The 27,900-nt window shown below is 32.5% G+C and overlaps 2 protein-coding genes and 1 long non-coding RNA gene across 3 annotated transcripts; 2 read left to right on the top strand and 1 right to left on the bottom strand.

Moving 5' to 3' along the window:
• Positions 1-8,832: 8,832 nt before the first annotated feature.
• On the bottom strand, positions 8,833-17,755 carry LOC113005684 (cytochrome P450 4C1-like). Its single transcript, XM_039453998.1, has 5 exons — positions 17,142-17,755; positions 14,795-14,874; positions 14,488-14,578; positions 9,063-9,242; positions 8,833-9,005 (listed from the first exon to the last, which is right to left on the bottom strand). Exons 1-5 carry the CDS (start codon positions 17,386-17,388, stop codon positions 8,842-8,844), a joined length of 762 nt encoding a protein of 253 aa, XP_039309932.1. The 5' UTR covers positions 17,389-17,755; the 3' UTR covers positions 8,833-8,841.
• A 579-nt stretch (positions 17,756-18,334) lies between these two features.
• On the top strand, positions 18,335-21,816 carry LOC120358829. Its single transcript, XR_005575707.1, has 4 exons — positions 18,335-19,960; positions 20,131-20,234; positions 20,411-20,566; positions 21,047-21,816. It is a non-coding gene; the product is annotated as an uncharacterized LOC120358829 (long non-coding RNA).
• A 1,535-nt stretch (positions 21,817-23,351) lies between these two features.
• On the top strand, positions 23,352-24,451 carry LOC113005683. The gene is made up of 2 exons (XM_026141512.2): positions 23,352-23,574; positions 23,666-24,451. Exons 1-2 carry the CDS (start codon positions 23,544-23,546, stop codon positions 24,031-24,033), a joined length of 399 nt encoding a protein of 132 aa, XP_025997297.1. The 5' UTR covers positions 23,352-23,543; the 3' UTR covers positions 24,034-24,451.
• The last annotated feature ends 3,449 nt before the right edge of the window (positions 24,452-27,900 follow it).

Consider the following 27,900-nt stretch of genomic DNA (forward strand, 5'->3'; position numbering starts at 1 on the left):
GTATCCCGTATACCAGCCGTATAGGCGCAAGGGATACCATTTCTGTCAGGTTCTCGAGCGCCGCGATTCCGTGTCTTCTCTCTCGATCCAGCGTCGAGCGAGGAAGATGCGGTATCGAAACGCCCCCCACTACTTTCTGCCGGCACCCCGACCTCCGCCGCGCTGCCACGAAACACATACGTGCGCGACTCGCGTAGCTCGCGTGTGTGCGGCAGCCGAGCGTCAGAGCGGAGAGACACCATTTATGCCGGTGCGTGTACGATTACTTAACACTTAAAGTGCACACTAGTGCAAAATCGCAAAATTTAAAGAAATTGATATTTAAAATTGTACTTCTGAAAAACATGCATTATCGGTAAGAAATAATAGTTTTTTCAAATTGTACATATTGCAATTGGATTGCTGACAAAATTTTACATAAAAAAACACTAGTTTTACATTTAAATTTTTATTTTCTTAACGAAACGAGTATTCCCGTCGCGGACGGAGGATTGGATCGGCCGAGTATTCCTAGCCGTTAGGACCGATGAGTATGCCCGTCCCGAGAAAGTTAGAACGAGAATGCCTCTTCCCGAGGAAGTGCTTGAGAATACCCGGCGCAGGAGCGGAGTAGGTTTAGGATCGGTGGCTCGGAGCGATCTGATCTCGGCTGCCCGCTGCTGGCTTATATAGCGGTCCGCGCGGTCGCAAGTACCAATCAGCGCGCGCGCTAGGGCCGGCCGGAGTAGGAGCATTTGCCGAACGCGGCGCGCGGCACGCATGGTAGCGCGTGATCACGGCAAGCTTAGCTGAGCGTGTGCACGTGCTCGGTCTTACGCGTTGCGTTCGGCGTTTGGACCGGAGTGGTGGCGCGGCGGAGAGACGTAACGTTACATCCTTAAATTTATGTTAACTCAAAAATCTCGAATTCTTTAAAGGTATAAAATGAAGGTGTGCACTTTGAGGGTTAAATGTTCTGCGGGAAACACCAATGTATTAAAATCAAGAACACAATTATATAAAGCAAGTTGTATTGCTGTTATTGTAACTATCGCAAATACGTATATGTATATTGTTTATTTCTCGCGCGTGCGCATCCCCTTATGTATACTTTTTTTTTTATTGGAGTAAACTAAATGCCCTGGCCAATGGCCACAGCGGAACTAAATCACATCACTTTTTCTATATCTCATCTATTGTCAACGCCACGCGGTATCATACCAAGACGGTCACCCATCCAAACGGTATTCCGTGCCCTAGCTGCTTAAACTTTAAGTGATCTAACGGGAACTAGTGTTGCTAACTAAGCTGAAGGCATTGATATTCTGTGATATTCTGCATGAATGTGTATGGGAGCCATCTATGCGGCTCGGACGGAACGGAGAATTTTCAATTTAAATCTTTTAAAGTAATAATAATAATAAATAATAATAATAACAACATTTATAACAGATGCGGAAATTTTTTCGTGAATTGACAACAAGACAACAAAATCGTTGCTTGCAGGCGTACGAAAGTCAACAAGAGCAGGAAACAAATTCTTCTCCAAAGAATACTCTAGCTAACGTCCGTACCAATGTGAAATTGGTCTTTAATTTTTACCAATCCATTGCTGATAATTCAGACGATAGTGATGATAGTGAGGATAGATCCGATAATATTTCAATGTCTCATGATCGAGAAAATATTGAAAACGAGAGCAATGGAAACTTTTCTGAAAATGCGAATGAAAATAAAGAATTTTCTACTTGGTTACGTTCATGGAAATTGAAACATAACATTTCACACAGTGCTATGTTCGAACTTTTGAGTCAATAGCGCATATGCGGCCATGCCGATTTACCAAAGGATACCAGAACACTGTTACAAACACCCAGGTTTAACTCTATCAAGATTTCAGCCAGCGGAGGTAGTAATTTTCATTACGGTTTGGAAAACGCTCTAATTGATCAATTGACACCTACTAATTATGAAGATGAAAATAACGTAATTAAAATAAATCTGAATATTGATGGACTGCCAATAAGTAAAAGCAGCAAAAGTTAAATTTGGCCGATATTGGGAAAGATCTATGGAAATAAAGCATTCACGCCTTTTGTTATTAGTGCCTATCATGGGTACACAACCAAAATCTTTAACAGATTTTCTGGCTCCTTTCTACAAAGAGTATCGTGAACTTCAACACATAGGAAGCGCTTTCCGTAGAAAAACTTATACAGAAAAAATAAGATGCGTAATTTGCGATAGTCCTGCCAGATCATTTGTTACAGGCACTAAAGCACACAATGCCTTTTTTGAATGTGGCAAGTGTATGCAAGAAGGCACGTTTGATAATCGTTGCATGCTTTTCTTAGACTTTGATTCACCTCGTCGGACCGATAAAAATTTTAAAAATAGATTGACTTATAAGAAAAGCACCATAATAATACGTCTCCATTGGAATCCATACTGCATATAGCGTCACGTTTCCCTCTAGGTTATATGCATCTAGTATGTCTGGGAGTCACAAAGAAATTGTTACAGATGTGGACAATGGATACGTCAAAACTGAGTGGTCAAAAAATAAGCAGTTATATGACAAATTAATTGCTATTTCAAAATGGATACCGAAGGAATTTCCTCGAAAACCACGATCATTGGATGATTTGTCTCGATGGAAAGCAACTGAGTTGCGATTGTTTCTTCTATACGTAGGATCAATCGCTCTGCATAGTATTTTGCCGTAGGATAATTTACGACATTTCAATGTGCTACATTGTGCTATTCGCATACTATGTCATTCAACCGATTTCTTACACAACAATGAATATAACAGAGATTTGTTAGTACATTTTGTGAAAATCTGTAAAGAGTTGTACGGGGCAGATTCAATTATTTATAACGTACATAATTTAATTCATTTAAGCGAAGACGCACTCAAATATGGACCACTCGATAATTTTTCTGCATTTTTTTTTTGAAAATTACATGCAGACAATAAAGAGAATGCTCCGAAAAGCTGAAAAGCCACTACAGCAGCTGTACAACAGAATCTCCAAAATAAATACCGAACTTAAAATTACTGACAATGAATCTATTTATCCCATATCGAAGAAGGAATTTCGAGAAATTCTTCCTGCAAATTGCAAAAGAGCACATCGTGTAATTCAATTCAAAGATTTTATTCTGACAGCTAAGAAACCCGACAATTGCTGTTATCTAAAAGATAATACAATTGTTGTTATTAAACATTTGCTATAACGGAGATACTGCCGTCATAACTGCAAGAAAGTTTTTAACGAAAAATTCATTTTTTTATTTTTGTACCCATGTTCATCGGAAAATATGGATGTGTATATTGTAAACAATTTATCCCAGTTAATGATATGAGAAGCTACCGAAAGTTCAAATAAAGCTGTTCAACTTCCATTCGGGGAAGACTCATGGTGCTGTATGCAATTGCTACATTCATTGTAGCATTAAATTAGAAATTATTACTACCTCTATACTCCAATACTACTTGATAGCGCGCTAATGAGAAAGATATATGATTCAATTTTATTCATAAATTGCGACAATATTTTTATGTTATGCACATTTGAACGCATTTTTTTTATGACTGCATATATATTTTTTTATTTATCGTACTACACTTTATGATATATTTTTATGTGTAACATATTAATTTATTTGTGTTTTTTGTTAGTGTATTTTAGATGGCACCCGATTGACTACGCGTTTCAACATTTTATGTTATTATTATTAGCATATATTTTAAGTAATACAGTTAGTATTTTGTGTTTGGTTTAATCCATTACAATTTAATTTACAAATTATATTTTATTTTTTACATTATTATTATAAAGTGCAGTTATAAAATAAATGTTTGCATATTTTAATTTATAACTTATATATTATTTTCAGAATGGAGTATTACGTTTTATTGTATGATATGTATTGCATATCTGTGCTACCGTCATGGATCAATTTCGATCAAAGTACTTTCAAGATGCCTAAAAAGCATACAGAAGTGTCTAAAGCGTGTCATAAACATCTTACTCCGTTAGACAATTGGCAGGAACTGTCATTCAAGAAAAAGTTTGGACCGTTTGGTGCGTGTCATGATTTGCAACAAATGCAACTGTTAACATGTATTTATATTCTAAAATTTCTTTCAGATACTTACAGTAATGCACGAGCAGTCAAAAAAACTGTGTGCGAATTGTCAACATCAAATGATGAAAACACATTTGTTTCGATAACCGTTGACAAACAAAAAAGATTTCTTAGAAAACGAAAGTTTTATGACACATCAACGGATGAAGGTATTTACGTTCGTACAGGATATGTCTTTTTGTTCGTTATAATCCAAAATACTAGTGTAATTTTTAATGTATAGTTTTTGAAATTCTAGATGAGCAAGAAAGGAAAAGAAAAAAAAATAAGGGAAATATAAACGCGCCTTCTAATTACGTTCCGCAAAAAAAAGAGAAGCATTTATCTAATAGTCAACCAATTGAAAAGTCTGTTTCTTCTATTGAGCCAGGTAAGATTTTTCTACACGAAATGTATAATATTGTCAATGATGCATAAATAATACAAAAATAATTTTAACATATATGTTATTACTAATGCATAGAATACGGACCAGAGAGATTGAGAAAACATGCCTCGATTTTGTATGATAAATTCAACGATTCCTTGGATGATCTGGAGAAAGATAGCGAATCATCGCATTTATCGCACAAAGACTCTGATGAAGAAGATGTACCAGGTATTACATTAAAACTAGATTAAAAACAAAGTGTATAAAATTTTTAGTAGCCTTAAATATATTGTTTAAACTTAATTCTACGATATTAACAACTTCAACTGAATTAAAATAATAATCTATTTAAATAAAAAGAGCATTAATGTTTTCCAATATGTAATATTGACATTTTTATTTTTTTAGAAAATACAGGCAAAATGAAGAATATAGATACACATAAAAATGATATGAAGTTCCAAGAAATTAGGAAACACAGAAAAGAAGGTATATATAAGCAATTGGCATTGCGCGATTTTATCTCAAAAAAAATCTTTAGAAAGATTTACGTTATATATTATACAATATATACATTTTAAAAGTATATATAGATATATGTTGCTTTCTTCTTTTTTTTTTTATGAAATAAGATCATAAATCACTTTAAACATACTTGTAAAATTGTGCCTTATTATGCACATAATTAGGCGTACTTTACTGACACTCATTTGACGGTTTATGTATTAAAAACAGTTTTCAGACAATTTTAAAAGTATGTTAAAGTGCTTTATGGTGTTATTTCATAAAAGTATCTTTTTATTAAAAAATGGCACGTAAGAATTTTTAACCGTTTCAGCGTGTCATTTCTCGCTTTTGATGTCATGATTTGACGTTGGCAGCGGTGACTACTCAGAAGCTTTAAGTTATGTGTGTTGGAAATTAAAAGATATGTTTTGTAACTTTTTATCAGAAATGCAAAATCGAGACTTTTATATATCCATTTTCAACAATTTTTTTTGATCACGAAAAGGATTTTCCGTTTTTGTGTAAAATATTTGAAGTCGCAATCAAAGTTACAAACTGCTTTCAATAATGATATCGATAGTGCCATTGTACTCCCTTAATATAAAAAAGTAATATAAATTTTTTTGTCGTTTTATAGAAGATTTAATAGGTAGGCCGCGAGTAATGTCTAATATTCCGATTAATGTACAAATTCAAAATCCAGTTCATAATGGTATGAATGAAAACCATACATCTTGCTGTGGTAAGTTTTATTGCTTTTACTTCACTGCTATTGTTACATTATAGAATTGCATTCTGTTTATTAATAAAGTAATTATTTTGTTTTTTAGACGCATGCCGACGAAAATTTTTACAAGAAAATGCAAAAGTAAAGCATAAGCTCAACCGCATCATTAATCTGCTGGAAAATAAAGGAGGTGATGAAGCTGACCCAGTCGAACAAAATAACAATAACTTATTACCAGATTTTCCTTTTACTACAATACAGGAATTGAATAATTTCAACGAGCAATTGATGTAGAATGACGTTCAATGACAATTCGCAAGTCTATCATAATTTATAAATTTTTAAGATATATTAACATAAAATATCAATAAAATATATAAAATATAAAACAAAATTATAATAATATAACAATATAACAAAACTATAATAATAAAAAGCAAAATTAGTATAATCTTTTAGTTATTTTAACTATTGTAATTTATATGTTTCATAATTGAATGATTAAGCATTCTTCTTTTATAAATTTTATTATATAAAACATTTCAAAAGCTAAATTAGAAAATATAGCTTCAAAGCACGCTATAAGAAATGTATATCTTTGTGTTTTTTTATAATATTCAAAATATATCTATTATATTATAGGTAAAAAAAATGTCAAAGATTGGCGGAGATACTGTCTGTAAGACAGTGCGAAATGTCATGTCTCAAACAATTGCAGATGAATTGGCCCAAATTTATACGTGGATAGGTCAAAAAAACAGATTGGCATTAAAGAAAACTAAAATTTCAGATGTTATTATCGGTACATATATTGATTTACTTTATTCATATTTACACAATATAATTTTTATTTGTTTCATTCATTCCGCATTTAACCGTTTCATTATTTTATCATATCTTTCTAGAAGCAATTATGATTTTAATAAATACGACAATGGCCGAAGAGGAATGGTATATGAAAGAATGGGTGTGACAAGCCAGCGATAGAATTAGATTGCTCTCAAAAAAATAAATTTTATTAATTAATAATAGATAAAGAAGGCGTCATTCTACTCGTAACGAAGATAAATAGTTCATGTTCTCTTGCTCTACACGGCGATTGAAAGATAATGTATATAAATAATATATACATAAGATAAAATAATATATATAATTCCATTAATAAAGTTTACATATAATTTATTTATTCTTATTCTTATATACATATATGTAGCACAATAAATCACATTAAACTTTAAAATAGAAAATTTTGAAAAGTTTATATAAAATTACTATTGCGACAAGTTAAAAATTTACACACGAGTTAAATGATTTTTGGATAATTATTTATTTAAACGCATTAATTCTTTAAACGTATTGTGCTACTCTAAAAACTAAAATTTATTATAAATTTCCAACTAACCAAAATTGACAAGTTGCCGAATATTCAGTTGGATGGTTTACGTCTCACTTTTTTAACTCATTGAGCACCGATAATTATATCTTGTAGTTATCAATGTCTAATAAATCAAAGAAGTAGGACGTAAACTACCCAACAGCTTAGTATTCGGTAACCTGTCAATTTTCGATCCCCGCATAATGTACTCAGTAAACACCCACACAGCACGAAGTCGACTATGAGCCGACTTTAACCCTTAAATACGTAAGTGGGTCTGAGAGACCCCATATGAAGATTTGAACGCTTGCTATGTGAAGACGGAATGAGATAGGAGGTTCGGACCAAGACGTAAAAAAAGTTTGAAATCTCCTCTATCAATTGATATAGTTGATCAATTCTTTTGGTCAACTAGAATTCAAATGGCAGGGCAACAAAGTTTTGTTAGGGTCAATGCGACCCATATAGTGTGTAAGTGAAACTTTTTTTGTGAGTATTTTACATAAAAGAACTGGACAGAATATGTTCGAACAGGTCGGTTTGCAGATGTTACTCGCATATACTCTGTTTAAAGTTAGAATACTATAAAATGTTGTAGAAAAAAGAGTTTTTCCGAAATATATCATGAAACACATCAATTTTCAATTTTAGACACGATTTAATCAAAAATTCCTCATATTCGCCTTGTTACATAAGTACATTTTTTAATAGAAATGACAATAATATAATTTTTTTTGAAAGTATGAATCTTTAGCTTTAAAATGCCGTATTGTAAAGTTCTTTAAAGTTTTTTGTTGCAAAGATATGATTTTTTTTTTAAAGCGGATTTTTAAATGCCCAAAAATGCCTCATATTCTCCATGTTACATAATTATACGTTGTAAAAGAAATGATTTTGCCAAATTTTATTTTGAAAGTGTGACTCTTTAGCTTTGAAACGCTGTATTTGAAAGTCCTTAAACGTTTGTTGTTGCGAAGAAATGATTTTTTGAAGGAAAAGTGGATTTTTGACCAATTTCTCATTTTTGCTTAATGGTTTTGCTTTTATAACTTCACAATAAATTATTTGTCGGCAATGCCGATTATGCAGTCACACTCCTGAGATTTTGAACTTTTGTTTAAAAAAAAAAATCGTAGAAAAATATTGATTGTAATCAAAATTATAGCTTTTCAAAGTTGAAAAAGTCTCCCAGACCCAAAAATGTGTTTCCGTATTTTACAGGATCGGTGTGTTTAAGGGTTAAGCTGACTGTAAAAGGCAATGTGAATATTATTGTTATAGGATCGTGTTCAAAAAGAAGTTGATGTTATTATGCAAGACAATAAAGGAAAACTTACCAAAAAATCGATAGATGATCTAAAATACTTAGAAAGATGCATAAAAGAATCTTTACGCTTATATCCACCTGCTTATTTTATATCAAGAGTTGCTTCGGAAGAAATACAATTACAATTATAATTGTATTTCTTCCGTAGCAACTCTTGATATGAAATAAGCAGGCAGATATAAGCTTAAAGATTTTTTTATGCATCTTTCTAAGTATTTCTCTCTAAGATCTCTCTAAGATCATCTATCGATTTCTTGGTAAGTTTTCCTTTATTCTTGCATAATAACATCAACTTCTTGTCGAACACGATCTTATAACATTAATATTCACATTGCCTTTTACAGTCAGCTTAAAGTTGGCTCATAGTCGACTTCGTGTTATGTGGGTGCTTACTGAGTACATTATGTGGCTATTGGTATAAATTTTATACGATGTCCACCAAGAGGATGAAGTACCAAATCAGGTCCTAATCGAAGGTTCTTCAAAAGATCAACAGGCTCCAAATAAAAATTTTGAATCAGAAGAGCTATCATCGCCATCATTTCCAACATAGCAAATCGTTGACCTACAATTTTATATGTACTATAATCTGTATATAAAAGGATAACAATTAATATCTTACCAATGCAATTACGAAATCCAGCGCTAAATGGTATGTATGAATAAGGATGACGCTTTTGGCTGTTTTCCGGTAAAAATCTGTCTGGATCAAATATTTCTGGATTTGGCCAAAAATTAGGATCTCTATGAACTCCATAAATATAAAGATGCATTATTGTTCCGACATGTATTAAATGTGATTCTGAAAAATATTTTATAAAAATGTAACCTACAAATAATGATAAAATCATCATAAGAAATTGGAAATGTCTATATGATGCAGAATATATATAAAGAACATAATAAAAAAATTAATGTGGTAATCTCAATTCATGGGAACGTATTCGATTTATTGAAACTTATTTCATTATATACTGTGTTTAATTTATTAAAATAATTAATTTTGGAAATGTTACTTCCAGCTTATCATTAATAAAATACAAATAAGTTTTGACAGGTATTAAATACGACTCTGAAAAGTATTTTATAAAGAGATAAAATATACAATGATTAAAAGTAATATACAAATATACGAATAATACTTAAAATAAATTATTTAAGATATACTATAGTAGATGTGAAAAATTTGTCTCACTAATTTAAAAAAACAAAATATGTAATAACGTCTGTTGTTAGCCTACAAAATTGTAATTTCTAAAATCTATCACCTGAAGATTGCAGTGTGGTTTCAAACTATTTTTAAAGGAACGCTTAAAACTTATAAGCTTTTAGACAAAGAAGTTTTATCAGATGTTGAGAGATAAATAAAATGACAAAATTCGTGAGAGAGAGCCAAGAGGACTTAAGTAAAACAAGTATTCTAAAGGAGTCTAAAATTGCACTGCAATCTCCATGTGGTAGAATCTAGGAACTACAATTTTGCAGGCTAACAACAGACGTTGTATTTTTTTATAAAATCAGTGAGGTAGGTTTTTGCATTTAGTGAATCTTAAATATTTAATTTTGAATCATAATCATCCAAAAATCGATGTCAGAACACAATTTACAACAAACTTTTTAAAATCTTCCATTTTTAATTTGTAATTTTTAAATTAAAGCCTACAATCTAAGGTCCATTTTTATAGCTGCACAAGTTCAAAACATTTTTAACAAACAATTATATGTAACTGTGACGAAAAATTTAGATCCATGATTTTAAGATTGCTATTTTGAATTTTATATTTTTGATCTCAAAATTGAAGTTAACAAACCAAAAAAACATAATATAATAAACGCTAGTAATAGTTTAATAAATTCAGTACTTCGGTTATTTTTTCCAATTTGTTGACGCACTGCATACAGGAGACAACGTGTTTATTCCATTTACTTAAGTAATTATCAAAAAGGGCATAGGAGAGACCGGGGCAATTCGGTAAACGGGATAATTCGAAAAATGGAAATATCTTTTTATGGGTATATATTGAAAATTTACTTTAAATACTGTAAACACGTTCTAATATAACGATGTTGCTAACAAAGTTTTATTGGCAACGGCGTCATATTGAAGTTGTAGTAGTAAAAAATGTGTTTTGCGACAGTTAAGATAATTTCCGATAGCCAGCATTTCTTCGAAATTTAAGTAAGATGAATAAGATTCTTTTCGAAAACTTTGAATGTATCGTGACCAGTTGAATGTATTTGAAACATTTCATGTTTACTTTTTGCTGTGTGATGTCTATTTTTGTAGATCATAGGTAATAACGCTCACAGTTGACGTCAGGGTTATTCGAAAAACCATACGTCGAATCGTTGTTCGGACGATTTTTTTCATTTATGTTCGCTTTCATATTATATGTATCAAAATACACAATTTAATATTTAACGGATGTGTTACGTCCAGAATTCTCGAAATAAGTCTCTCGGGTCGGTTGGCAGGTAGAGAGTTAGAGAAATAATTCGAGCGAGGTAGGAAGGACGGAACAGGCCTAATCTCTCGCACACATGTCTCCGGGCGAGTGCGACGAGTCGAATGCGTCAGGTGAGTCAGAATGTAGGTCAGGTGTCGAGAATGACGACCTATGACTCTCATTCAGACTCTTGCATTCGTGTAGTCCTTATTTTGCGTAAACGAATTGAATCGCTTTTACGCGGGATCGGACTAAGTGCAATTTTATCGGAGCGGGAATTAGAGGTGGTTGAAGTAAAGAAAATGATTGAAATTAAGAATTACAATTTTATTTTAACATAATAAAAGAAATAACCAATTACAATGATAGGTGATGACTAAAATAATAATTATTAATGTACAAATAATATTTTTGTTAGTAGAAAACATGTATAATAAAAAGAAGAAAAATCTTATGTTCTTAATAACAAAAAAAATTGTAATTATAACTTAAATTCTAGTTGGTTATAAGTGTGCATGTGTAGGTGTATTTTATGATCAAGGAATTTTTAGTTATCCAGGTAGGCTTTGGAGCGAGTCGAAGATTTCTTCAAATTCATTGAGTACTCTTCGATTCGCTTCGATATTTTCATTTATTATATTCTCTACCTGTTCGGAAGTAAATAATGAATCGGAATGCGGGTTTTCTTGGGGAAACTCTAGCGCGGGGGAATATGGATCTTCCGGAGGTCTTCGAACAGGTGAATCGGAATTACGATAAAAAAAATCGGGGGAAGGTGTAGGAGGAAAATCTGTAGGAGAAAAGGTTGAATCCCGAGGAGAGGCTAAGGGTTCTGCAAAAGGATCGAAGGTAAAAGACGGTGACCCTGGTGGTTGTTTAAAATCTGGTTCTACATGAGATCCAGGAGAGTAAGAGGGGGAAGGATAACGACAGGGGGAAAAAGAGTGTGATTCGGGGGACGGATTTGAGACTGGCGGAGATGAGTCGGTCGGTTCGTCGGAAGTACTCAAATTAATTAGAGCGTTAGGTAAAACAGAAATTTTTGCTCGCTGTTTGCGTAATTTACCGCAGAGCGACAACGATGCGCCAAGCCTCCGGAGCTTCTTATTTCGGCGATTCCGACACTTCTTAATGGCTCTTCGAGTTTTATGGTCAGGGACTCGCTTACGCACTAAAATGAATTTGAGAATTGAGGCTACGTTCTCTCTTTCTTATAAAGGGAAATAAAATTTATATTATAACTTCTTGAAAGAAGAAAAAGGAAAAGCAAAAGAAAAAAGGTTTGAATTAATAAAAGGAACAGAATTCTTCGTTTCCGCTGGAAGCAAAGAAAACTGCGAATTCAATCGAACGAGAGTTCGATTGTATCCAGCAGGGAATAAAGAGAGTCGTGGACCCAATCGAAAGAGCTCGATTGTATCCTACGGGAAATAAAAAGAGTCGCGGACCCAATCGAAAGAGCTCGACTGTATCCTGCGGGAAATAAAGAGAGTCGTGGACCCAATCGAAAGAGCTCGATTGTATCCTACGGGAAATAAAAAGAGTCGCGGACCCAATCGAAAGAGCTCGACTGTATCCTGCGGGAAATAAAGAGAGTCGTGGACCCAATCGAAAGAGCTCGATTGTATCCTACGGGAAATAAAAAGAGTCGCGGACCCAATCGAAAGAGCTCGATTGTATCCTACGGGAAATAAAAGAGTCGCGGACCCAATCGAAAGAGCTCGATTGTATCCTACGAGAAATAAAGAGAGTCGTGGACCCAATCGAAAGAGCTCGATTGTATCCTACGGGAAATAAAAAGAGTCGCGGACCCAATCGAAAGAGCTCGACTGTATCCTGCGGGAAATAAAGAGAGTCGTGGACCCAATCGAAAGAGCTCGATTGTATCCTACGGGAAATAAAAAGAGTCGCGGACCCAATCGAAAGAGCTCGACTGCATCCTACGGGAAATAAAAGAGTCGCGGACCCAATCGAAAGAGCTCGATTGTATCCTACGAGAAATAAAGAGAGTCGTGGACCCAATCGAAAGAGCTCGATTGTATCCTACGGGAAATAAAAAGAGTCGCGGACCCAATCGAAAGAGCTCGACTGTATCCTGCGGGAAAGAAAGAGAGTCGTGGACCCAATCGAAAGAGCTCGATTGTATCCTACGGGAAATAAAAAGAGTCGCGGACCCAATCGAAAGAGCTCGACTGTATCCTGCGGGAAATAAAGAGACTGAGAGTAATAGAGGGAGAAAAGGAAGGGTAGTGCGATAATACTGAATATATGAGTGTTTTGAAAAATATAACAAATATCTTATGAGAGAGAGAAGGTAGTCTTATGAAGAGTAAAAATAAAAAAATAAAAATAATGGACGGCTGAGACTTACTGTTGGGTGAAGTTTTGAAGGTGCGAACGATTTAGTGGTTGGCAGAGCGGATTCAGCTTACAACGGCGGACGGTTGGTCGACGGTTGGCACTCAGAGTGTTCGGATCTCACAATGCCGCGTCGAATTTAAGTACGATGAATACGAATCCGAACGTCACAAACTCGGACATATAATGTCACGGAATGTGCGCCGGATCGAATTAGAGTGAATCGCGAAGCGAAAAATGAGCGATTGATCAGAATGAAAAAAAGGTGCGGTATGTGCCCGTAAGTGACTGTAAATGATTGTAAGAAAGTAAGTAAGTGCTGAGTAAGTGTTGGGTAAGTGCTGGGTAAGTGCTCGCGAGCTCCGAAGCTCCTTCCTTTTATACCTGAATCTGCCTATGGTTCCTATGGGATTTTAATCCGCAGGTGTACCGTCTCTTATTATTGCCCACGCCCTACCTATTAATTGCGCGACAAGTGTTTCGAGTCGGTGGGGTCAATCATCCGCGTTTCAACGCTTGCTTCTGCCCAAAATCGGCACGTGTCAAGGATAGACCAACCGTATTGACTCGACCGGACAATTTTAGCGTATCCGCGCGGTTAAGATAGGCCATCTTTTCGCAATTTTTCGGTTGCTTGGCTGCATCGATTTCGAAAGAAAAGAATTGTTACTCCGCAGGACGTAACAGATGTAATTATACAAAATACGAATAATCTCTGGCTTGTTTCGAAAACATTAAAGTAATAAATTTCTCTATTGTTTGTATTTTTTGTTGTTGTATGTAACATTTCTTTATAACACTATATAACCTTTTCTTAATAAAAGAAAGTCTTCACAATAGCTTTTTTACATTTTTTTTATTTTAAAACACAAATTTCGGAATATTTGCGAACTATTTTCGAATTACTCGGGACTTGGGGCTATTTGAAATATTTGACACTGATCAAAGCAAGTACATTTCCGTGTTCTACCTATAATGGCATTGTGAAGGAAAAAGTTGAAGCTTTCGAACTGTCCAACTTTTTTTTTCTTAATGAATACAGGACCGAAAATGCAAAAGAAAATAAAATCTTTTGAATTGCCCTGGTCTCCCTTATATATTTATTTTCCGTTTTTTATTTGATCTTCTCATAACAAAATTGTCATGATACTATTGATTTGATATCGTAATCTAAATTGCTTTTAATGAACTGGTTTAGATTTTGTAGAAAACCGTTCATTTGTATTAATATAATTACATTACCTCCACTAGTGAGAAGACCCAACCCGAGCCAAGGATGTCGTACATCATAAATTCTACTCTTGTCAGTAGTTGTTTTACTACTTAGTATTACCTACAAAATTATAAAAAGTATTACGAAAAAAACATCGTTTAATCTTAGTAAAGATAACTTAATTAATCCATTTAAAATATTTCAGACATTTTACTAATTATATTTAAAATATTGCACTTTATGAGTTTTTTTTTATAAAATATAGATTAATGAAGCATTCTTAAATTTTTAATTTCTCAATAACATATATAAGAATTAACTATAATATTTTATTACCAGATCATCAGGATGACGAATAGATACTAAACCTTCCCAAAAAGCCCACCTTCTAAAAATTGGATAATATTCGTCACCAACTGAAAACAGAAGATTTAAGAGATGTTCTGAAAGATATATATACCTATATGTAATAAACAAATATTATAAATACAGAAAAAATTGTGATTGATTTTATTTAATGATTTTAATCCTCTAACAAGACCAATGTAACGTATTTACAATTTTCATTTTTGACACACTATTTTCATAAGAACATATTTCGGAATTTATACAATTTAATTATACATCAAAATTAAAAATAAAATTGTAAAATTGTGTTTAGTGGCGCATTATAAGCATCGAAGAATAATATTTCTTAGCAACAGATAAAGATTCATAAGCATAGAAAAAATAAAAAGTAAAAATATAAAATTAATAAACTTTTTATTTATGAGATATTTTTAATGAAATAAAACAAAATGTTTTAATGACAATAAAATAATGGAGCCTCTATAGGGTTAATATCTTTATTTTACATCATCTTTTATGCTCAAATATATAGGAAACAAACAATTAAAGAAACAGTAGAAGAAAAGGTAATTTTATTGACCGTATTAGAATTATGATTGGTCGTAGTATCTCCGTTATTATTTCACGAATTCTAATAATTATAGAATTATTTAGTAGCCTTCTTTGACAAAATTTTATATTTTCTTTTTATTTTAAAGAAATATATGATTTTATAACAAAACGCTGTTTTTTTATATAGTGACCAATTTTTAAAATTTATTCCTGTGGTGGGCTGTCTTACTACATCTGCTTTTCTTCAACCCTTCATGCAATATCGCTTTATTACATTTTTAAAAATAATATAATAAATATGTCATAACTTGAAATCCAAAATCTATTGAGGAATAGTTTGATAAACATAATTATTAAATTTTTTTTTAAGCTTAGCCCTTAAACGCATAAGTAGGTCTGAGAGACCCCATATGAAGTTTCGAACGCTTGCTGTGTAAAGACGCAACGAGATAGGAGGTTCGGACTAGGACGTAAAAAAAGTTTGAAATCTCCTCTTTCGATTGATATGGTTGATCAACTTTTTTGGTTAACTAGCATTCAAACGGCACGGCAGCAAAATTATGTTATGGTCAATGCGACCCATATAGTGTGTGAATAAAATTTTTTTGTGAGTAATCTTATGTAAAAAAAATAGACACGTTCGAACAGGTCCGTTCGCGTATATTACTTTGTCTAACGTTAAAATACTATAGTGCAGTAAAAAGAAGACTTCTGCGTAAGGTTCGAAATATATTATAAGATTAGTTTTTAATTTTAGACACCTTGTGTTTATCAAAAATACTTCATATTGGCCTTGCTACGTAAATATATTTTTTAATAAAAATGGCAGTAACCTAAATTTTTCTTTGAAAGTATGAATCTTTAGCTTTAAAACGCCGTATTGTAAAGTCTTTAAAGGTTTTTTGTTCTAAAGATATGATTTTTTTAAGAAAAGTGGATTTTTAGACACCCAAAAATTCCTGATATTCTCCTTGTTATATTGTATAATTATAATTTTTAAAAGGAATGACAATACTATAATTTTTTTTTTAAGTATGATTCTTTAGCTTTAAAACGCCATGTTTGAAAGTCCTTAAACGTTTTTTGTTGCGGTACATATGATTTAAAAAAAAAATGTATTTTTGAACAATTTCTAATTTTTGCTTAATGGTTTTTCTTTTATAACTTAACAATAAATTATTTCTCAGCAATGCCGATTATGCAGTCATATTTCCGAGATTTTGAATTTTCTTGTGAAAAAAAAGATTGTTGAAAAATGTTGATTAGAACCATAGTTAGAACCACTTCTCAAAGTTGAAAAAAAATCTCCCAGACCCGAAAATGTATATTTTACGGAATCGGTGTGTTTAAGGGTTAATACAGAAAGCATGGTCTCTAATTCTCCAAGTTTGTTTTTAGTTTGACATAGCCTCAGGTTTTAAATTCATGCAATAATTTAAATTCATACAAAGGCTTAGGATTGCATAAATTTTAAATCCTTGGCCTCATAAATGAGTCCCAGTTTCATGGTGCAGTTTTCAGAAATTATGTGTTTGACGTTATCTTCCCGAGAAATGGCAAAAATATCTAATCTGTTCTAAGCAGATTTCAACCCGGATCTTTAGCATAAAAAGCAAATGTGCAGACTAGACCACACAATCGCCACTATTAAAGGAAATAAATATCATAAAAAATTATTGATAATTTTATGTAATTTTTAATAGTATTTAACACGCAATAATATTGATAATTACATATTTTAAAATTAACTAATTATAGAAATGATTTGAGAATTTTTATTTACCTTGTTTAGTTAGCAGAAGAAACAAATTACCGATAATTGGATAACTTGGTGGTCCTGGTATTTTATGGATTAGTTGTCCAAATCGCCCATAATGGATGTAAAAATGGTATACAAAGTACACCATTAAAATAAAAATAAGTAATAATAATGTAATAAACATAACGATATTATTACTTATTCGCTGCTTATTCGCTTCTGTTGACAGAACCTGTTGACAGAACCTGTTGATATTATTACGATTACGCATTACTCTACAATTTTTGAAAACGCATTGGCGTTGACGGAATTCGAACCTAATAGCGATTTCGACTGGGGCGCACTAGTATGCCACTTTACCGGTGTACACCCAGCTGAAATCACTATAAAATTTCGGGACCTAATACGCTAATACTAAGCTAATCGTACACTTATGATATCGTTAATAAAATGTTATATTTGAAGAAAAGCTGATTTGAACAGGAAGAAGCTTACGTATTGAGTATCGCGCGAACATTTTCACTAGCCCTTTGATTATTTAGCCTTAAATATTTTTAAAATAAACTATATAAACTATATAAATAATTAAAACCTGTTCTTGCCCAGAATAATATAATCAAACAAACTATTAGAAATGATACCGGAGCATAAAAAAATATTATTGATGACAAAAGCACGCTTGCAAAAATCAATTTTGCAACTAATTATTATAAACAAATTACTAAAAATTAACTGTAGAGGAAAACTGATTACTCCAACATTTTTTTAGTAATTTTTCCCGTAGAATTGATTGGCGCAATTAGTTCTCTTTTAGAGTAAATTTTTAATAATTTGTTTATACCAATTGGTTGCAAAATTGAATTTTGTAAAGTTCTTTTTACATCAATAATGTTTTTCCATGCCTTGGTCCTATTTCCAATTCCAATTTTTTTGATTATTTTTGTAAATTGCACAATTTTTTTAAAAGCACCGTATTGACATCAATTGGTTCACCTTATTATTCAGTACATAAAACATTCGGTATATTTATTGAAAAATTAATAGTTTTTGATATATTTTATATTCTATAAAAATGCCAGAATAAACTATAAAATCTAAAATATTGATTTCTTAGTATTGCTATCTTTACAAATTGTTATTTAGAACAATCAGATTTAAATTATATAAAAGAATTCATATAATTCCTATAACCTTCATGTGGCTTTGAAAAATAGATTTCTTCAAAAATTTATTGTACTATTGTTTATCCCCCTTTAGCTCATACAACTTTTATCTGAAATGTTTTTCCGTATTTTCAATATTTTTTGAGATCATTACTTGGGATATTTCAAATAAGACACTCTGTATCTCTAATGTACATATGTCCTATTCAATGAGAGAAACCCAACAAGCCGGACGAAAACTTTTTTCGCGCATACTCCATCTACAAGATGGCCCAAGCATGCCTATCTAATTGTAAGTATACGGTACTGATTTGGATAGTTTCTCTTGTTGAAGAAAATATACGTAATAAATGGATTGCTCGGCGCTTGTGCTCTGCTGTTGCACACACGCAAAGCCGAGCACCTACTCGTATATGTCTCGCTGCGACGTTCGTTGATTGGAACACCATGATAATGCAGGAGCTCATACGATAACGGAATTAAAAATACTGATATTATTGACATTTTACTTCCACTTAGAAGATGGCGCAAGACCGTCGGAGTTCGGCCGTCACTCCAGCATCGCCTTAAGCCTATCTTGTTTTATCGCCTTTAGTTCGATTTCATCGTTCTTACCTATTTATCTAATGCGCATTACCACTAAAATTTTAAAAGTGAATTAAGTATTATTATGTCGGACAGTAAATGCGTAATGGAAACTAAACTGTCGGATGAGAAGTGCCTCGTCGTAGTTTATTAATGAGAGGAAAAAGCCTGTTCAAGTAGCCTTTCAAGCCTGGTTAACGGCAGAAAATGCTAAATCAGATTTGTATCACCTCATAAATTCTGAGGTGATTATTCGATGGCCCATAAAAGAAGGTATCAAATGTGCTCGAATGATGGAAAAAATTCTAAACAAGAAGGTTATCGTTTGGGAAGATCTAATTGTAAAAGTGAGATCTGTTGGAAGTAATTCTTTCAACATAGTTTAACATACAACATTTTTGGACAGCCGCCTATGTATTGTATTATATGTCTCCTACTCTCTTAATTTAAATCAGTGAAAACTCTATAAAATGTCTGTGTATCTAGTCACTGTTCCAGCAAATTTTCGATCTTTCAGAGCGGAAATTTCCGCGCGTAAAGATGAGAAAGATCCAAAAAAACAGGCCGTTAAGTTGACCTTTTTTTGGCCTAGTAACTCTTTTGTTCCGAATGGGTAAGCACATTTTGACGGGATTTCACTATTTCATTAATGAATTGGTCATAGTTTAAGTAAAATATCGAATCACTAATGGAATGAAAATTTCACTGTTTTAAATTGAGAGAGTAATAACGTCTTTTGGTCGTCTTTGAGTAGTACATTGTACGTCTCCGGGACGTCTTCGGCTTACGGTTAGGACGTCCATAAGACATCGAATTGTTGCTCGAGTTTTGTCGAACTTGGAGGTGGTGGGGTGTTCTAGATAATTAGACTATATTTTTTAAATTTGAGTACTATGGTATAAATGTGTATCAAAATTTGTAGCACTTACTGATATATGTAAACATATAAAAAATATTCAGCTCTTCGGTGTGCCTAATCCTTCTCGAGAGGAAAGCCGAAAACTTTGCCAAAGATCATTAAGCTCTAATCAAGACAATGTGTGTGATTTAGACTTATCAACAGAGAACGATACTACATCTGCACAAGAACGTTCCGTAATTATTTCCGTAATAATTTCTATTTTGAGTTACATATATGTTTAAGTCTTTGTAGCTTGTTGTAATAATAATACAGTACTTCTTCTTATATTTTGCTTAAAAATAGGATTTGTCGTTCTTATAAGTTTAGCATAAAATTAATACACTGTTTAATTTTTTAATACCAGATTGATAATTCCTTGAAAAAGCATCAACTGTTGAGAAAACTAATGTTTTGCTTCAATAGCAGATTGAAAACTTACCAACAGATTTGATCAAAAGAACTTCTCGGGTAAGTTTAATATTACCTTTTGCATGCTTTAGAGAAAACACTTTATTTTTCTCCATTCAAGGAATTTTTAATGTTTAAAGTTAGATATGCATTTATGTGTTTTTCCTTCGTCCATCTTTTTTCTCAAAAAAAAAAAAATCTAAAATCTTTAATTCGAATATTTCTTTTGCTTTCAGATTGATTTAATAAATGATATTGAGAAAGAGGAGGATGACGACAATTCTATGTTTAAGTGGAGTAAAGTCAGACTAATCAACTTAATTATAACACTTTGAAAGTGGAAAACAAAAAACTAAGAGAAGATAATGCAAGATTAAGAGCTATTAATGAAGGTAAATACCATATAGCCTAAACATAGTAAGAAATCTAAACAGATTAGTTAATAATTACTTAATTAAAAGTTAAATAAAAAGGTAAAAAGATAATAAATTTTAACTTAACTTTAAATAAAATAAATTTTAAATTCTCTTTAACTAATTATTTTTAAAATATAAATTTTAACTTTTTTTTAAGTTATTCTTTTATCTCTTTAAACGCCAATATTTTTTTCTATAAAATCTTGAACAATACAGATTAATTTAAAAAAAGCTTAATAAGCTCCTTTTATTTAACTTAAGTTAGTTTAATTTTAACGCAACTTTTAACTAAGTTTGTAGTTTTTGTTCATGTAACCAAATTAATTTTGTAAGCTGTTACCTTACACTTAACTTAATTAAAAAAACATAAACTTAAATTTCCTAACTGTGGATGTAAATATCTGTTATAGTTGTGCATTTTACATCTGATTAGCCGTTCTTTCCGTCTGATTGTAGATCTACATAAAATAACTGACATGTCATCTACTTTACGTAAGAATATAGATAGATTGCGCAGAGACACGGACTCACTGCTCAATAAACCTAGCCAAAGCAGTAGCTGTAATAGCAAGAACAACAATAGTGATAAGAATCCTAACAGTAATTGCAAACCAAGCCACTCAAATCAAAATGTTCAGAAGGCTAATAACAATTTTAGCAGCAATACTAATAGCAATACTTTGGATATTATTAGAGAATATAGTAAGATAAACTTTTTATTTTTTTGTATTAATGTGGATAAGTGTGCGTGCGTGTGTGCATGTGCATGCATACGCGTCTACGTAAAGTGTGAAATGACATTAATGATGTATCATATTTTCAAAATAATGATAAAGAGTAGATACTGAGTATTTTAAATTACATTACAAAGTAACACAAAAAATTGAAGTAGTTGAGAACTTGTATCAAAAGTTATTGCAATAAGAAGTAGTATTTTTTTACCAGTACTCTAAAAAAATATATGAAAAGAAACTATAGAATGACAAAAATAAAATTTTTTTTAAGTATTGAAGATGATTTACGTAAAACTTTATTACGATGCAGAGATTAGTTGTTCTATAAACAACAAAATATTTATTTGTTCTAAATTTTTGAGAAGCTGATCTCTCAATCGCAATACAAAACTTTGCATAAATTATTTTGAATATTTAAAATATTTAATACAAAAGTTGTAAGATTTTTTCATATTATTATTAAAATTTTAGTTTATATGTAAGAATAAAAATAATAATAAATAATGTAAATAAATTATAAAAATATGTTGTTTAATAAAAATAGAATATTATAAACGTTTTCATATCTATAGCTTATTTAAAGTATTATATAAATATTAACACATTTGTAAAAATATGTATAATACATCCTTAAATATACATAAATACATTTGACTTTGTGATTCAAAAGAATTACCCTCAAATCGATGCAGACATTATAGAAGCATGCACTATTATAGAAGCAGGTACCTATGAATCTTTCCAATATCATGATCAGGTCAGTAATCACGAAGATTTTAAATGTTGGGGTTTAAATTTTGGGTCTAAAAGTATGGGTCTAAAAGTATTTCTGAAGAAAGGGGACAAAAACTTATTGATTTTGAATACAAATAAGGACCCCAGCAAACGAAAATGAATTTAAATGAATAGAACTAAATTTATTTCGATATTTTCGAATTCGAGCTTCAGATTTTTCAAATCTACTTGAATCCACTTGTATTGTTTAATAAAAACAGAATGTTATAAAATGTAGCTTTAATATGTATTTAATGTCTAAAATATGTCTATAAAAGCGAGTTTTGGTGTTTTAATTAATATTTTTGCTTATATCTTAAAATTTCCAGTTCGAGCAAACAACGCGCCGATTAATTTGTCGATCGTATGCCCGGTTCCACCAACGTAGATTAATTTTAATCTGGATTCAACTTAATCTTCTTTTTCTAATTCTTAGAAAAAAGATAAAGAATAAGTTGAATCTTACTTTATATTACTTATTGCATTTTAGTTTTCAGAACCCAAAACAGCAGCTACTGCCAACCATTACTCATACAGAGCAACAGCTATTACCAATTATTTATACCTGACAGTTTTGGTAAATTTTCCTAAGAACTATTAATACCAAACTCCGATTAACTTATTCATTAATTAACTTGTAAAATGACTAACATTAAAATTTCTAATGATATAATTATTGCATATAATATAATAAAAATCTTGAAATTTTACTCTTAATCATTCTACAGACTAATCAATGATTAAGTTAATCGGAGTTAGCTCCAAACTGTTTTAAGTTTACTTAGAAGCATGACTTCCTTTTGATGATTGTTATTAATAGAATTTCATAGTGCATGCAAACTGAATGCATAATGATTTTTTATTTTTGCATTACATGAATATAAATAATATGAATTTCATTTCTATATATTTCAACAATACTTAAGAAAATCTTAAATATAAGAACCTACTATGAATACAGCTCTTTAGTCATCTTTCAGACATATGTGCTGTATGGGTTTATATGTTAATTTTTTGTACATTTCTTTAAAATGTTTGGAGTTTTCGAGAAAATTTAAATTGTATATATGAATTTAATTATATGTATCAAATGATTTGCATGGTATTCACAAATATCATATATTTGATAATTTTATTTTCTAATTTATAATTAATCCTATAATCTTAATCTTATAATTTATTTTATTTCTAATTGTTTTATTTGCTTTTTATACATTTTGATATTTTTGCTGTTACATTTAATTACAGGTAAAATACAAAAAGCTACGCATACCTTAGTTATAATGCTTGCTGGTGTTTTTTTCAAGATGGAAACAAGTTATTGCATATTACTATACTTCTAATGGATTTGCTGTTGCTCGTTTAAAACCTATTTTAGAAACAATCATTTCAAAAGCAGAATCTATTGGTCTTATGGTACATTTCTGGGATCTGTTAATCAAGCAATGTGGAAAGCATTTGGAAACATTTCTGCAAGTAAATATTCGACAATAATAAATTCTATACCTCATCCAGTTGATAACAATGAAAATTATTCTTAACAATTGAAAATTATTCTTTCTTGCAGATAGACCACATCTTTTAAAAAGTATCAGAAATTATCTTCAAAATAACAAAGTAATTGAATTGCCACAAACATTTGCTTATACTCACAATCTATCGTCTTTTACTGTCCAATGCCAACATTTAGTGGAATTAAGTAAAATACAGGAAAATATAAAGTTACAATTAACACCACAACTTGAGAGTAATGATATTATTGTTGGAAAATTTAACAAGATGAAGATCAACAAGGCAAAACATGTATTGAGTAGAAATGTTAGTAGTGCCTTGAACTTTCTGGCTAAAGAAAAAAATAAAAAAGAATATAGCACAACAGCAGCATTTATAAAAATAGTTTCCAAATGGTTCACATTAATTACATCACGATCTTAACGATAAGCATTAGGAAAAACATCAGGAAATGAAATTAAAGAAAAAAAATACAATGTTTGCATACAATTTTTATACTCAGTCATAGAAATATTTAGAAATATTGAAATAAGTCGAGAACGACGTTTTAAACCTATTCAATGTGGTGTTATGATTACCACACAATCTATCATTGAATTAATCGAGTATTTGATAACTAAAAGAAATTATCAGTATGTTTTAACAAGTCGTTTTACATAGGATTGTGTTGAAAATTTGTTTTCAAGAATTAGAGCAAAGCATCAAATTCCAAATGCATTGCAATTTAAGCAAGATTTAAAAGAACTCTGTATATCTCGATATATAAAACCAGCTAAAACTTCTAATTATGAAGAAGACGATAGAGAGTTTATTGGTAATTTTTTGAATAAACTAAAAAAAATTAAACAGTTAGAACCATTTCCAAACATTTCTGTTGAACCCAAAACAAATATCCGCCTTTGTAATCTTCAAATGAACGTTCTATACAGTGCTGCTGGCTGCATTGTTTCTATTATTATTAAATCTAATACTGCAACATGCGAACTATGTTTAGCTTCTGTTGGATGTAGAAATTATAGGGGTGTAAAATATTTTAAATTAGTGCAGTTAAAATGTTTTAGAAAAAACACATTATTTTTTGTTACTGAGCAAGTGTTTGAATATTTTTTGGAGATAGAGATTGTTATTCGCCGATATCTCCCATATTTAAAAAATAGTAAATGTAATTTTATCCATTTCTTTTTGGAAAAAATGTAAATAATTCACTGTAAAATGATAAAAAATTGTCATCAATTGCCTTATAAAATAAAAAAGCGTTTTATTCAATATCGAATAAAAATCTCATGTCAAAAAAGTCGCCTTAATAATGTAATGCATAACAGTAAAACTATGGCATTCTGTAGTTAAATAATTTTTAATGTTATAATTTGTGTGTGTGTGTGTGTGTGTGTGTGTGTGTGAAGATTTATTTTTATAAAATATTACTATGTTAAAATAAAATTATATAAGATGTTATTTATATAAGAAAATTAAAAGTCTACAATTAAAATAGTTGTGTTATTATTGTTTCTGTTAATTTTATTTTGTAATTTATAATTAATTCTATAATCTTAATTTTATAATTTTTTAATCTTTTTTTATCCAATAATTTAAAAATATCATCAAATCAACTTTTCTTATGCTAATTTCACAGTTTCAATGCGCATCACGCGTATTCTTATAGTAACTTCTACCAAACTTTTATTACAAAGTTTGGTTTCAACGCGCGCAAACACAGACGGTGGCCAATCTCTTATTATAGGTTCTTTTTATTTTTACAAAGTAATTTTCCCAACCCAGATTGTCATATCTGGATTGGGAAAATTACTTTGTAAAAACAAAGAGACCAATTGTTACGTCTGGCGAGAAAATTTTCATTTTTCCGCGCCATCCGTACTAATAATAACCTAATCAGAATCCGGAAACATCCTCCGATCAATTAGATAAATCCCGCATCAGTCGATATCGCTCGATTTCAAATTTCATACGGCTTGGCTACCTCGTGCCGCCCCATCGACGCGCAACACCCGCGAGCGTCCATCGGCGCGAGACAAACATCGTGCGCGCCGACCCCTCGGCTCGCGGCCCCCTCTGATAACGACAAGTTCCGCGCGTTGGAATTCTATTCATCTTTCCAATTTAATACGAAATATTAAGAATGGCAAATTTATTATTATCTAAGCGTGATCCACTCATGGACGCTTCCCACAGCTGTGCCATGCAACTCAGATCGAAACAGCTCTAAAATCACGGCCAATAAAAATGCCAAATAATTTTGAATCAATCAATCTCCTACGAACGATAATTAAACCTTAACTTTTTATACATAAAACTATTGCATGTGCTTGGCGCTATCGCCTCGCACACTCTCAATATAAATTCTATTAAATTCTATTAATTTCCTGGGCACTGGATTTCGCGTCGGGGCTTGGTATGCGGTGCCCCCGCGAGTCGCGATCCCCGGAAAAGTCTACAAGCGCTCGCGCGATATAGGCGCAAGCCGCGCGGTCGCGGAACGAGGCGGGCTTCTAAGGGCCACACGTTACGAAAAACTATCGCTCCGAATTTTCTGCGAACCTGAGGAATCGTCCCGCGACACCTCTTGCCCATATCCTTGCCTATATAAGGAGCGAAATCGGAGCTCGAAATGCAGATCAGTCTTGTTGGTCGAGTGAGATTCGCTGCCATCGGCGACCACCAACATTCAGACCTCCAGGTACGATCTCAGCGACGGGAGGGTTTTACTCCTGACGAAGACGTTGGTCTTCGGGGTGGCCCGGTCGGATCGCCTCTTTTCCTCTCCCTCCTTTCCACCAGAGATCCTGAGGGTTGAACCTCACCTAGCACTAGCTAGAGTGTGGCCTCACTCGTTTCTCTGTCTCCCCCCCCTCTCTTACGGCGTCGAAGAAGACTCGCTAACGCGACTCTTCGACGTCTCCTCTCTCTCTCTCTCTTTCCTGCGGCGTCGAAGAAGACTCGCTAACGCGACTCTTCGACACCGTCCTTCTTCCCTTCCCAACCCGTCGAGGAAGATTCGCTAGCGCGACTCCTCGACGCTCTCACCGTCCCCTCTTCTTCCACATAATTTCCACCTTTAAGGGAGGCGTTCTAACGGGTAACCACTCCGACCCAGCGGATTCGTCACTCGTTACATATACTCGATCACTAATCTTTTTCACTAAATTTCGTAGATCTTCTATACCGAGTTCTCTCTCTCACTCTCGCGTTAAGATCGGTAAGTTACCTGTTCATATACGCATTAACGTGGCAATCCTTCACCCATATTAAATCTACCATGTCTCGCTCGAAGCACCTATGGGCAAACGTAGGGCACACCGCGCGTACGCCGGCGGCAGAAAGCGCTTCTTTCGCAAGATGACGTTTTACCCGCAGCCCCCATATGTAACCATCTACTATTCCGTAATCACGAAAATACATATACATATTCAGTTTAATCATTACACGCTCTGTCGTTCATTTAATCCCACGCCAAGCTCGAGTACGCGCGCTACACCTCCAGTAGCGTTAATAAACACTACTACATTTTCCAAACCTACTAATAATATATCTTCCTACAATACCTCCCATTTTCCATACAAGGAATTTGTCGCGTATCCGGCTGTGTTATCACACTATTCGGAGCCGCGACTGGTGACAGCTGCCTTAACTCCAAAACTAACCAACGAACCAGATCTACGTCCCGGAATTGCAACCCTCGCGAATCCGCGGACGCAACACAATCATATATAACTTTTTTCCCCTAGCATCTATATTTATTAAAATAAAAACATTTTTTTACTTATATTACATATAAAAATTAAAGTTAAGAATGATTTATTTACTTACAATTTGCCGGTCCAATTGGATCGATGATCACATGCACTTTCTATAAAAAAAAAATAGCGTGTATTTATAGACAGTCTCAATCATACTTGAAAACTTTATCATATTTATGATTTATGTAATAAGATATCTTCAACCAATCATTGACTCTACCAACAAAAATTCGTGCGTTCGAAGTTCCAACAGCTCAGTATCGCACTATCAACGCTAATGCGCGCTGTTTACGCTGTTTACTATAGCCAAAATAGCGTCAGCGAATGCAAGCTTCGTGAACAGCTTATAGCATTTCAGACCAGAATCATGTAACTTTTTCTTTAGGGTGGAAAGATGAAAAGTAACAAATTTCGCCATTAACTTCGATGGCGAAAGATTTCACTTTTCACCTTTCCGCCTTAGGGAAAAAGATACATGATCGCTACCCAGAGCGCGTATTATAAAATTCTTTGGAATAGATTCCGACCGAAACGG

Source organism: Solenopsis invicta, chromosome 10 (assembly GCF_016802725.1).
Source record: "Solenopsis invicta isolate M01_SB chromosome 10, UNIL_Sinv_3.0, whole genome shotgun sequence".
NCBI classification, from domain to species: domain Eukaryota; kingdom Metazoa; phylum Arthropoda; class Insecta; order Hymenoptera; family Formicidae; genus Solenopsis; species Solenopsis invicta.